The 12,792-nt window shown below is 37.9% G+C and overlaps 1 protein-coding gene across 6 annotated transcripts in view; it reads right to left on the bottom strand.

Annotated features, from left to right (window-relative positions):
• IDE (insulin degrading enzyme) overlaps nt 1-12,792 on the bottom strand; it is a 107,932-nt gene that overhangs the window by 54,801 nt on the left and 40,339 nt on the right. For all 6 annotated transcript variants that reach the window (XM_026481655.4, XM_026481656.4, XM_057308263.1 and 3 more), the window contains one exon: nt 1,396-1,518. In XM_026481655.4, the coding sequence (XP_026337440.1) occupies nt 1,396-1,518 (123 nt within the window). The remainder of the gene's footprint in view (nt 1-1,395; nt 1,519-12,792) is intronic.

The raw sequence follows: 12,792 nt of genomic DNA, 5'->3' as shown, positions 1-12,792 counted from the left end.
TCTAGTCTCAAGTAAGTTACTTTCTAGTATGGTAGACAATGATAAACAAATACTTACTATGTCAGGTGGTAATAAATGTTGTAAAGAAAAATAAAGGAGATAGGAGAATAGAAAGTGGGAGAAGAGATGCAATTTTCTATAAGATGCCCTATTACATAGCTATAACATCATTATTTAACCCATCTTCTATTAATGAACAATCAGATCATTTCTAACTTTTCACTAATACTATACTGATAGAAACATCCTAGTGTATCACCTCTTCGAACAACTGTGGTTATTTCCTTAGATTGCATTTCTAGAAATAAAAACATTCTTTTTGAGGGTGATGCACCTTGTTAACCTGTTCTCCAGAAAGTCTAGAGCAATTGCATAAATTGTATACACCATCACCAATATAAAAAGGCACTGCTCCTCCATAATGAGTATTGCTTAAAAACAAGAACAAAATTATGGTAATTTAACAGGAGGAAACACTAAATTGTCTTTAGTTAATTTGCATTTAAAAAGTCAAACCTTTATATGGAAGCAGATCAAGTGTCCATCGATAGATGAATGAATAAAGATGTGGTATATATATACAACAGATTATTACTCAGCCATAAAAAAGAATGAAATCTTGCCATTTGCAACAATACCAATGGAGCTAGAGAATATAATGCTAAGTGAAATAAGTCAGTCAAAGACCATACTGTATGATTTCACTCATATGTGGAATTTAAGAAACAAAAAAAGTGGGGGGGGGGGGGAGGACAAATCAAGAAACAGACTCATAATGACAGAGAACAAACTGATAGTTACCAGAGGGGAAGGGAGTGAGGGGATGGGTGAAATAGGTGATGGGGATTAAGGAGTGTACTTTTGTCGTGATGAGCACTGAGTGATGTACGGAATTGCTGAATCACTATATTGTACACCTGAAACTAATTTAACACTGTATATTAACCAACTGGAATTAAAATAAAAACTTTAAAAATTAAAATTGAAAAATAATAGGAAAATAAATAAAAAGTCAAACCTTTGATTATATTCCAAATCATTTTTCCAGTGTATCAGTATCTGCCCTCCCCCCCCGCTTCATCTGCCTTTTAATCTTGTTCCTAGTTTTTTGAATCTGTTAATCTTTCCCCTTATACTTCCGTTCTTTGCTTTTATATGTTTATAATACCTACTAGTAATTTATATTTTTCTCAGGTCTCCATTTTAAATCATCTATACTCCTTTTTTGAGCACAGTTAAAAACAAAATTCCTCTCCACATATTTTCCAACAAGGAGATCATTTTCGAAAGCCTCTGAGCAGATAAAAGGCCATATATCCTTCTTCCAATACTTTGAAAGAGACAAATAGAAAACTTAGATTATCCAATTCTATGAAAAATTTTAAGGATTCTTACCTCGACCTAGCACACAAATAGCCATTAAGTTGGATGAATAATAAGTAGAATGGAATTTCAGTAGCTCTTGTCTTACATCAATGCCTTCTTGGTTTGGTCTAGTCTCTAAAGTATATTTGTTACCTGAAAAAGAAGAAAAACATTTCTTAGAAAAAAAAAAATGTGGACTTTAAAGTTACGGAATTATTACTGACTTTGCTATAAAGTAAACTTAAAAAACAGAGTTCTAGCTAACACACATCATGACTAATTAGTATGCCTGAATGTAAGCTGGATAAACAGGAGAGAAGAATACAAATTAATAACATTTTAAACTACAGAGAGTTTTCCCTCAGGAACTTAAAGGGCCTTATGAAAATTATACACCTTAAAATCCCTATGAGATAGTAGGTATTACGAGCACTTATAGGACAAATGAGATCTACATGGCCTCCATTCACACTTACTTTAATTTTCAATTCCCTATGTGCTCCATAATTAATTGAAGAAACTCACTGAGGGATCTTTTTGGAACTTGCCAAGTTACTTGTGGAAAGAAATGTACTATTCTTGGCTGAAACATTAAATTTGTGATGTGAATTCTCATGGATTTGATCTAGACTGATAAAAATAGGATGCAATGCTATTTTTATAAGTCTAAAGCGATGTGTATACATATATATACACACACATACACCACAGAGCTCTCTTAAGAAATTTAATAACTAACACAATTAGGATAAACTATGCAAGTCAAAAGCAAATGTTCACAATCTCTAAGTACTACCTTTCTAATAAAAATCCTGCCATTTAGGGACTCAGAGATGGAATTCTAATGACTGGTGTCTCCCCAAAAATGGCATCTTGACTAGAAATATCCTAAAATCCTCGTATAACAACTTTTATTGTTGTTCCTGCTTACAATACTAAATGGGTTGCTGTCTTTCATGGCAAAACACATTTTTCATATATTTTCTTTCCTTGGGTCATTATAATGGCTGTGCTGAACTGGCATCAGAAGACTCCCTTTCATTAAACTGGGTATCTAGAGAGAACCACCAGATGGCGCTCTTAGATCCAGGCTTTAGCCCTGTACAGCTACATAGTCCAAAGCCAAGATGTCCTGCTTGGGGCCTGAATCAACATATCTAGTGCAGAGTATGTGCAAGCAACAGCCTAGCAAGTGCTCATTAAACTTTTTCTAATCACAAAGTGATCAAATGTACTCAATATTCACTAGCAGTAGCCTGCTAGTCAAGTTTTCAGGTTCTTAACTAGTCCCCTCAGTTTCTCACTTAAGATGCATTTCAATGCCAGATTTGCTCTACTTGGGGTCCTGAGACATCCCCTCACTCTACCGGAGGGATTCAGGTGCTCTTAAAAGTATCCAGAAGAGGGACGCCTGGGTGACCCAGTCACCTAAGTGTCTGCCTTCGGCTCAGGCCATGATCTCGGGGTCCTGGGATGGAGTCCCTCTTCGGGCTCCATGCTCAGCAGGAGTCTGCTTCTCCCTCTCTCTGCCTCTGCCCCCGACTGTGCTTGCTCTGTCTCAAATAAATAAATATAATCTTTAAAAAAAAAAAAAAGTATCCAGAAGAAAAAGCACTTTTTGCTGGGTAATGATTTGATATTAGGGTAAAACGTGAGTATTGATAGTGCCTTCCTTTTCTACTAACTGAAGATTCTGAAAGCTACAATTCCAGAGGTACTAGTCCTGACAGTTTCCTTAGCCATTTAGACTGCAAAACTCAGATCTGCACACACCAATATGTGAACTAAATGACACACCAGGACACTCAAGTTTGGAGAAATTAAGTTTTACTTCAATAGACTATAAATGCGATAGTGTCAGATCAAAACCAGATTTTTAGTCTAAATGTGATCTGATTTGCCTACTCACAATCAGGTCAATATTCTGGGTTTAAAAAAAAACAGCCCCCAGATCAAAGCTTATGAAGACCAAGATCATGGCCTCCATCTAGAACTTAAAAGTTGCTACAGGTTGGCCACCTCTAGAACATTCTGCTTTAATTCTAATGCACCTGAATATCCTACCATTCTAGTCCCTATCCTTTATTTTTAGGCTCATTTTAGAAATAAGAGATGGGGCGCCTGGGTGGCTCAGTCGATCGACTGTCCGACTCCTGGTTTCAGCTCAGGTCATGATCTCGGGGTTGTGGCTCTGTCCTCAGTGGGGAGTTTGCTTCTCTCCTTCTGCCTCTGCCCTTCCCCGTGCCCACATGCACCTGCTCGCACACACGTACTCTCTTTCTTAAATAAATAAATAAAAATAAAAAGAGAGATAAAGTAGGAATATACCCCAAACACACTAAAATACATATCATGGCAAAACACTGACAATGCGATATTAAAATGAGCCAAAGAACTGCAACAGAATACCAGACTAGCAAAGAGAATGAATAATCCACTAAATAAATCCATGTTTATATGCAACTGTATGAATAAAGTTCACAACCTCAAGGTAGAGTGAGAGAAGTCAGACACAAAAGAGTATATACTTTTTCATTTCCTTTTATAAAGCATAAAAACAGGCAAAACTAACCTAGGTTACTAGAAGTCAGACAGAGGTTACCCTTAGGGGATGGATAGTGACTACAAAGGGGCACAAAGAGGGCTAGTGAGGTGCAGGTAATGCTCTGTTTCTTCACAGGCTGCTGGTTCCATAGTGTGCTCAGTTTTTGAAAATTCTGTGATTCATACATAAATAGTAGCAGAACATTCATTTACTTGATTCTTCAAATAGCAGCAAAAGTAAAAACAAGAATAATTTATCAGAACCACACACACTTTTCTGAATATTTACTATACTTTACAACACAAAGTTAAAATGAAAAAAGAGCCAAAGGAACCACTGTCAACAACAATCTAGCTCACCTGAGGTCCTAAATCTAATGATACAAGATCTCTGGCCAAACTGCTAACAGATATCAGTAACATTGCTCTGAAAAGTGGCTTTTAGCTATAAATAGATAGTGTTCTATGAATCTACATATTCATGTCTTTGCTGCCTAGATGTTTTCATTCTTTCTAATACATGATGACAGAAGGAAATTACAGTCCATTTGGGAACACAGCCCAGCATGGCAGTTCCATAACCTCAGAGGTACCCAAATCAGAAAGAGGAAGAGGTTCTCTACCATGACTCTCTTGGGATCAGGATAGTCAGCTCTCAATCCACTGACAGAGAAACATGGATACTAGCCAACCAAAAAAATTTTTAAATAAACAAACAAACAAACAACCATTTTCCTTGGCAAGTGACAGAGGAAGAAGTAAAAGATTCAAAGAGTAAGAAAGAAATGACCGGCACCATCACTGCCAGAGAGGACCATGTAGCAAGGAATGCAGGTGACATTTAGGAGCTCGGAGCAGCCCCTGGTTGACAGCCAGCATGGAAATGGTGTTCTCAGTCTTAGGGCTAAAAGGAACTGAACGTTGCCAATAGTTAAGAATGACCTTCGAAGATGTTCTTCCCAGGTGGGAACTTTCTGTAGTCACTATCTTGGTTTCAGCTTTGTGAAACCCCAAGCAGAGAATTCCATGCCTTGCCAGACTTCGGACCTATAAAATTAGGAGCTAATAAGTGGATGCTGTTTTGTAAATATAATTATAATTTTATATTTTTAAAGATTTTTTACTTATTTAATTGAGAGAGTGTGAGCGAGAGAGAGCACACAGAGGGAGAGGGAGAAGCAGGCTCCCCACTGAGGAGGGAGCACAACGGGGGGCTCGATCCCAGGACCCTGAGATCATGACCTGAGCCGAAGGCAGACGCTTATCCGACTGAGCTACCCAGACACCTTTATAATAATAATTTTAAAAATCCAAAAGACAAATGGGCCGAAGAGTCAGGTTTGCCATTAAGTTTATTAATCCTTTTATAACAAATCCTTTAAAAGAGTTTACTAAAAACAGGAAGGCTAGCTGATGGAATTTCTCAAGAAACAGATGAGGAAATGAAAGGAAAAGCAGGACATAAAGCACAGGACTCTGTAATTAGTCCTTAAGTCAACTGAACTCTGTTAGTGTTGGTGGCATGACTCTTAGGCAGAGAGGTGCAGAGGAACAGGCACTGGCTTTGGGGTTCGCAGAGCTCTCATCTAATCCTGCCTCAACCAACTGCTGGTTGCACGACCTTAAACAAGTTACTTTACTTCTCTTAGGCTCAATCTCGATTCTAACACTGGTAGGTTTACACCAAATTAGAAAAAGAATTCATGTAAAAAAGCTTAAGAGTAGTATTTAACATTCAATAAATAGCAAAAATATGAAAGTCTGATGATAGCAACTGCTGTTTAGGGGTGCAGAGAAATGAGAACTCAACCATTGCAAGAGAAAGTAGAAATTGAATTAACTGCAATAAGCAACAATTTGGCAATATCTACTGAATGTGAAGATGTACATATCCTACTACACAGTAATTCCACTGCTGGATACATGTGACCCTAAAGAACTCTGTGCACAAGGACACAAGTACAAGAATGCTCATAGCAGCACTAGTACATTAACAGGAAAACAGATAAACAGTGATGTAGTCAATGAATTTTTCAAATAGCAGCAATGAAAAAATACAAGTGGCAGAGACTACTCATAATAAAATACCATTTTTGTAAAACTAAAAACTTACAACATATTGCTCAGAGATAGATACACGACTAGTGATATTTCTTTTAAAAAAACATGACACTAGGGACGCCTGGGTGGCTCAGCTGGTTAAGCATCTGCCTTCGGCTCAGGTCATGATCCCAGGGTCCAGAGTCCCGCCATTGGGCTCCTTCCTCATCGGGGAGCCTGCTTCTCCCTCTGCCTCTGCCTGCCGCTCCCCTGCTTGTGCTCTCACGTGCTCTCTTGCTCTCTCTCTGACAAATAAAACCTTTTTAAAAAAAAAGCTATTTAAAAAACAAACAAACAAACAAAACCCCATGAGACTTGTCAGTCACCAAACTTAAGATAGTGGTTACGTCCCAGAAGCAGGGAGGAAAATGCAACTGGAGAAGAGTACATCAGATGCTCAACCTGTATTTGTAATGCTCTGTATCTTTTTTTTTTTTTTTTAAGATTTTATTTATTTGACAGAAAGAGAGGCAGCAAGAGAGGGAACACAAGCAGGGGGAGAGGGAGAGGGAGAAGCAGGCTTCCTGCTGAGCAGGGAGCCCAATGCAGGGCTCAATCCCAAAACGCTGGGATCATGAGCCAAGCCAAAGCCAGACGCTTAACGACTGAGACACCGGGCACCCATGTAATGCTCTGTGTCTTTAAGTACTATGTAGAGAATGATATGGCAAATGCTTTTGAACCTATCTCTTTCATGACATAATAAATCTGTAAAAATGTTAACATATTCAACAGAGTACTTGATGTATAACAAAATAAACACACAGTAAACAGCAGCTACTGCGGTTATCATGTGAATTGTACGAAGGACTCCTGGCTTCTGAGAATATCACAGAAACCATGGTACTGAAGTAGAGAAGAAAGCTCAGTAAATGGTCTAGATGACTTTCCTCTACCTAAGAATCCATGTGTGGAGAACAATGTGAATACGGCTGGGAGAACAAATACCAACCAGTTCAGTCTCCAGACACATACTGTCCTAATTTAGTGCTAATTCAGTGAGGACATTCCTATCAAACTGAAATGCTGCTACCAAAATCCTGACTCTTACTTTTCTGGCTCTGTTACCACTCCAGGGAGCTCCAGCAGCAGACAGGACATCAGGGCTACTGACTAGGATACTTCCACTCTTGGCCTGCTGGAGAGAGCACTGGGAGCTTCAGGTTCTCTTGTCCTGACTCCATCATGTATCAATTAAGCAACCTTGGAAAAATCTCTCAATATCTCCAAGGGGTCATCTATTTGATCTGCAAAATAGGGGCAATATGGATACATGCCCAGTTGTTAAGAGCTGGGGCTCAATCCCTGACTCCTATGTTTCCCAGCTGGGAGACACAGGCAAGTTTCCTAACCTCACTAGACCCCAGTTTCCTTATTTGTAACTAAGAATAATAAGAGAACCAACCTCACGAGATTGCTAGGATTAAATGAACAGTCCGTGTAAAGGCTTAGCATAGCCCCAGTCAGACAATAATTATTTAATATTAACCTGGGTTGTCATGAAGCTGATGAAAAGTGATAATAGAGATGCGAAAGGTTTTGTAAACTATAAAGCTCAGTAAATACGATCTTTCACTTTCACTGTAAAAACTACTTTAAATTCTATTAAAAAGAGAAAAGCTTACAAACTCAGTACTAATAAATACAAATACTGAATTTATTTCCCTGGAAAATTCTGAAGCCAGGAATATATTCCTTACATTGTAGGAAAGACTGAGTTTGAAGTTTTAGATTAAAGCGGTCTCCAACCGTACGTCTGATAAGGTTCTCAAGGAAAGGTCAACTTGATAGTTATAACCATGAAAATCTTAAAGGTTCTCTGAAAACCCAAGATTCTAGAAGTTATATTATATATTATCTATAGCTAGTTACCTGAAATTACAGTTGACCCTTGAACAACACGGGTTTGAACTCTGCAGATCCATTCCTATGCAGACTTTTTTTCAATAAATACAGTACATGTGTAAATAAATACAATTAAATAAATACTATAAATGTACTTTTTCTTATGATTTTAACATTTTCTTTTCTCTAGCTTACTTTATTGTAAGAATACAGTATACAATACATGTAACATACAAAATCTGTGTTAACTGACTGTTAATGTTATTGGTAAGGCTTCAGGTCCACATAGATTATTAGTAGTTAAGATTTTGGGGAGTCAAAAGTTACACAAGAGAGGCACCTGGCTGTCTCAGACAGGGGACTGTGCAACTCCCACAGTGTTCAAGGGTTGACTGTATTATAAACCTTTTTTTCTAAGTAAGTTCTTTCTTCCTGCTATAACAATCTTTTAAAAATCCTGGAAGAGACTAAAGCCTTTTGAGACACATATGAATTTTCTTATAAAATTAAAAAGGGCAATTCTCCTGCACTTGGATTAGTACCTACAAGATGCAAGTTATGAAACAGAACTAGAAGTGAAAACCTCGTAAATGTCCTAAAAAAGCACCTGTACACTTGATTAATCCACTTCTGGATTTCCATAAATTTCTAGTTTTCCATAGATACAAATCCTAGTAGGGAAAAAAACAAGACAGTAACAACATCCATGGAAAAATTTAGGGAATATTAAATGATGAAGTGGGCTGAAACATATCAAATATTTGTAATGTCCAAACAAATGAGTCATCATTCAAGGATGCTAGGGAACCAACTCATTATTTTGAAAACTGTAAATGAAGGGAATGAATCAAGCATTTGTCCTGCCTTTCCTATAACAACTACTATTCAAATAGGAGAAAAACTGAATTAAAATTAGGGAGGTGATGCATTGAGAATCAATGGTTGCAGCACTACAAATAGAGAGACAACTAGACTTTATATGCCCTGATGGAAGAACACATCACTACCTATGAAGTCTTGTCCAAAAAAACCCCATGAATCTGATCAATCCTCTATATCCAACTGCCAATCTGTGGAAATTGTGACAATGGTCAGAGGAATATGTTAAACTACATTGCTGAGATGCATGCAGGAAAATCTGGGCTATGAAAAATTCTATAGAGCAACCAACCTAATTCTTCAATAAAAAAATTCTAGGGTGGTAAGGGGAGGGAGATGAAGGATGAACCTATACCTATAAACCAAAAGATATTTAAAGACCTATCAATTACTAACATTTCAACATTATGTGGACCCTAATCCAAATATACATTTAAAAATTAGATTTTTATGAGACAACTAGAAGTCTGAAAACTAGATATTAGAGATTAGTGATAATGTTATTTTTGTTGTTTTTAAAAGAGTCATTATCTTTCAGAGACATATATTGAAATATTTGTGAGTATAGGATATGATGTCTAGGATCTCTTCAAAATAAACAAGAGGGTGAATGGGAATTAGCCAGACTGGCCAGGGGCAGAGTGATGCATACATGGGGTTCACTATAGTATTCGTCTACTTTTGTTGGTTTTAAAGTCTCCATTTAAAAAGGAAGAGGAGAAAGGAATGGAGGGACTGGAGAAAAGGTAAATGATTAACTGTTGTCAGGGTCTGATTTTGTGTCATTATCATCATCCCAAGATCAGGAGTCATTCAATTCCTTCTGGTTTATATTTCATGTTTTTCAGTTCTAATCCATTTTCCCACCTGTTCTTTCCTCTTCCTATGGAAAAGTGTCCTTTCTTATAACTAAATGATTCTAAGTCACGTGCTCTAAAAGTCACTGCGTTCATTCCTTAGTCTTTTCTTCTTGTCACGGTTTTGAGGCCAAGCTAACATTATGGCAAAGAACACAGGCTTTAAGACTGACTTGATATAGAATCTTCTAACCTATACAGAAACTTCTATTATCACCCTACCTCCCTCTCCCTGCATGCCCCACAGGCTATTTTCTGTTTGTTTTGGCATCTGTCAAAGGGCATGATGAAATTTCAGTATTGGTGGTGAAGGTTAAATGAAATCATATTAGGTAGAACACCTACCCAGTCTGTGGCATTTAGTACTCATACAATAAATACTAGTGCTTTTTCCTCTTGAATGGCTCTTCCTTCTGCTAAGGAAAATCCTACCTACCCTTCAGGAGAATTCAGTTTACATCTCCAAGGTCCTGGAAAATTCAATTTCAGGGAACCCTATGCAGGTAGAATAGAACAGTGATTAAAAGCACCAGATCTGGTTTCAGATCACGGCTCCAGGACCTAAAAGCTGAGTGACCCCAAGCAATTTAATGACCTTCTCTCTAGTGTTTGTTTACTCATCTATAAAACGAACATAATAAGAGCATTACCTACTGAGGATATTGTAAGAATTAAGTTAAATAATCCAGGAAAAGTACTTAGCACAGCACTCAATAAAATTTAGTGCAGAGGAAGAGAAAGAAGAGATAATGATCCTGGAAAATCAAACCCGAGCTTATACTCCAGGGAAATCCTGGGTTTGTCATTAAGTCTCCAACTCAACTATAAACACCTTGAATGTAAAGATACTGGTTACATTTCTTTGCATATTCTAATGTACTTTACATGTAGGGGGGTTAAAAAAGAATTATCTGTCAACTAAGGGAGAAAGACATCATCTGGGCTAACTTATAACACCCTACTCAAATTATTAGAATTCTGTGGCACATACTACAAAACATACTCGAGTAAATAACAAGTAAGAAAAATGGCACCCGTCCCTAAAATACAGAGCCACCCACCCTCTTTTTCCACATGCCCACTTTGTCTTCCACTCCACCTATACAACAAGGAGAGCCTGTTTTGTTTCCTTCATCCACTCCTTGACCTCCTTCTTTTATTTCCTTCCCAGCTGACTAAATCCAGTTGTTCCCACAGTGTCTGTGGTGTTATGTTTAGCAGATCACTAAAAAATAACAACTAAGGTTTTCCCTTTCCTTTTCTAAACTACTTTTAAAAATCCAACTGCTCCTGCTTGTATCCCATGGAGAGGCGAAATGAATGAATAAATGCATAAATGGCATCCAATTTATCAGGAACTACGGAACTAAAACTAAAGGCACCGGTAATGACACATGAAGGAAAAAGCCAATGTGGACACCAAGAGAACAACATTCCTCTAAGAACATACTGCCCTATAGTCAGCTCACCAAACCTACTTCGCGTCGCTCTTGGTGACCAACTCACCTTTCGTGGCAGGGTCCTTTTCAAAGTTTGGATGTCTCTCACAGCTGTGATATGGTTATTGTGAAGGCTACTATTACTTCTTTAAATTAATTATTTTTGCTAACCACTTCACATGTACAGCCTCATTTAATTCTCGTGTCAACCCAATATGGGAGGAAACTGAGGCTTACAAACGTTAAGAAACTTGCCTAGAGTCTCTGAGCTGGCCGGTGGCAGAGCAAATATTCACCTCGAGTACTGCCCAACTTTGGAAGCCGAACTTTAAATCACCTAGGAATATGCTAGTTGGAGGTGGGATTCCTGGCTGAAGTCCGAGGCTAGGAGAGTCATACAGTGATTCAATGAAAACATGTGTGTGGAGACAGATTTAACACACGGTAGCTATGAAAACAACTTTGACACAGTTACCGACTTCAAACAGAAAAATACTTGCCAGATGTCAGTTGAGAATGTGAAACTCTGAGTATGGGAACCCAAGACACAGGAAAAAGGACAACAAGTTAAAGGCTTGTCCCACTTGGTCAGACAAAGGTTTACAAAACCAAATGCTTACTAGAACAAGACAGGTAACGTGTAGGTTTCTTTTGACACAGACAAGCTTAAGTAGTAAACACATGAACAGCCCTGCCGCACCGAAGGAGGCTTTCTCCTGCTCATCTTGAAAAGTGCTACCCTGTCAGCCTTTCATTCTCCCTTTCAGCAGATAAGTGGGTAAAGGAAATATTCCACAGTTCTTCTAATTTTAAAATTGTAAAATATTTATAAATATTTAAACATCCAGAATTACACCATTCACACCTATGTACTTACTACCCAGTTTTATCACTCTTCACATTGTCATATTTTGTTACAAAATTATTTCCTCCCAGAGGCAGTCTCTCCTCCCCTCTCCTCCTGTCTCTCTCTCCTCACTCCCAGAGATACTAAAAAGAATTTGGTGTTTAATCATTCCCATGCATATTTTATACTATATTACATACACATATAGACATTAACAAGATGCAGTACTGTTTTGCCTGTTTTCAAATTTTATAGAAAGCTATCCCACAAAACACAGTCTGCAACTTACATTTTGGTCAAAATATTTTGCTCTTTACCTGGTTTGGACACTTGAGCTTTAGTTCACTCATTTTAACTTTTATAGAATATTCCACTGTCTTAACAGACCAAAATGTATTAATTTATTCAACTGTGAGCAGTCATTTAGTCATTTCCTACTTTTCACTAGTTCAAAAAGTGCTTCCTGAACATTCTTATATATGTTCCCTGCGCACAATGACTAAAGTTGTTTCTCTCTAGAGTATACGTCAAGAAACGGGTTCCTTGAGTCAAAGGGCATGAGCGTCACTCCAACAGATATTGCCAAACTGCTTTACAACGTGGATGAACCAATTTATTTTCCCAAAAACAGCATATGAGTCTCTGTTTTTTTTACATCCTAACCAACACAATACTCGGTTTTGCCTGACTTTCGATTGTTGCCAACCCGATAGGTGTGAAATGTTATCTGTTTTATTTCTTTCTAATTTAATTTTTTAAGTAGGCTCCACGCCCAGCATGGAGCCCAACTCAGGGCTTGAGCTCCCAACCCTGAGATCAAGACCTGAACTGAGACCAAGCGTTGGACATTCAACGAACTGAGCCACCCAAGCACCCCTCATTATTTTATTTTTTAATTTTATTTTCCCCTGATTTT

The sequence above is a fragment of the Ursus arctos genome, unplaced genomic scaffold (genome assembly GCF_023065955.2).
Source record: "Ursus arctos isolate Adak ecotype North America unplaced genomic scaffold, UrsArc2.0 scaffold_7, whole genome shotgun sequence".
Taxonomy (NCBI): domain Eukaryota; kingdom Metazoa; phylum Chordata; class Mammalia; order Carnivora; family Ursidae; genus Ursus; species Ursus arctos.
This window is presented reverse-complemented; position numbering and strand designations above follow the sequence as displayed.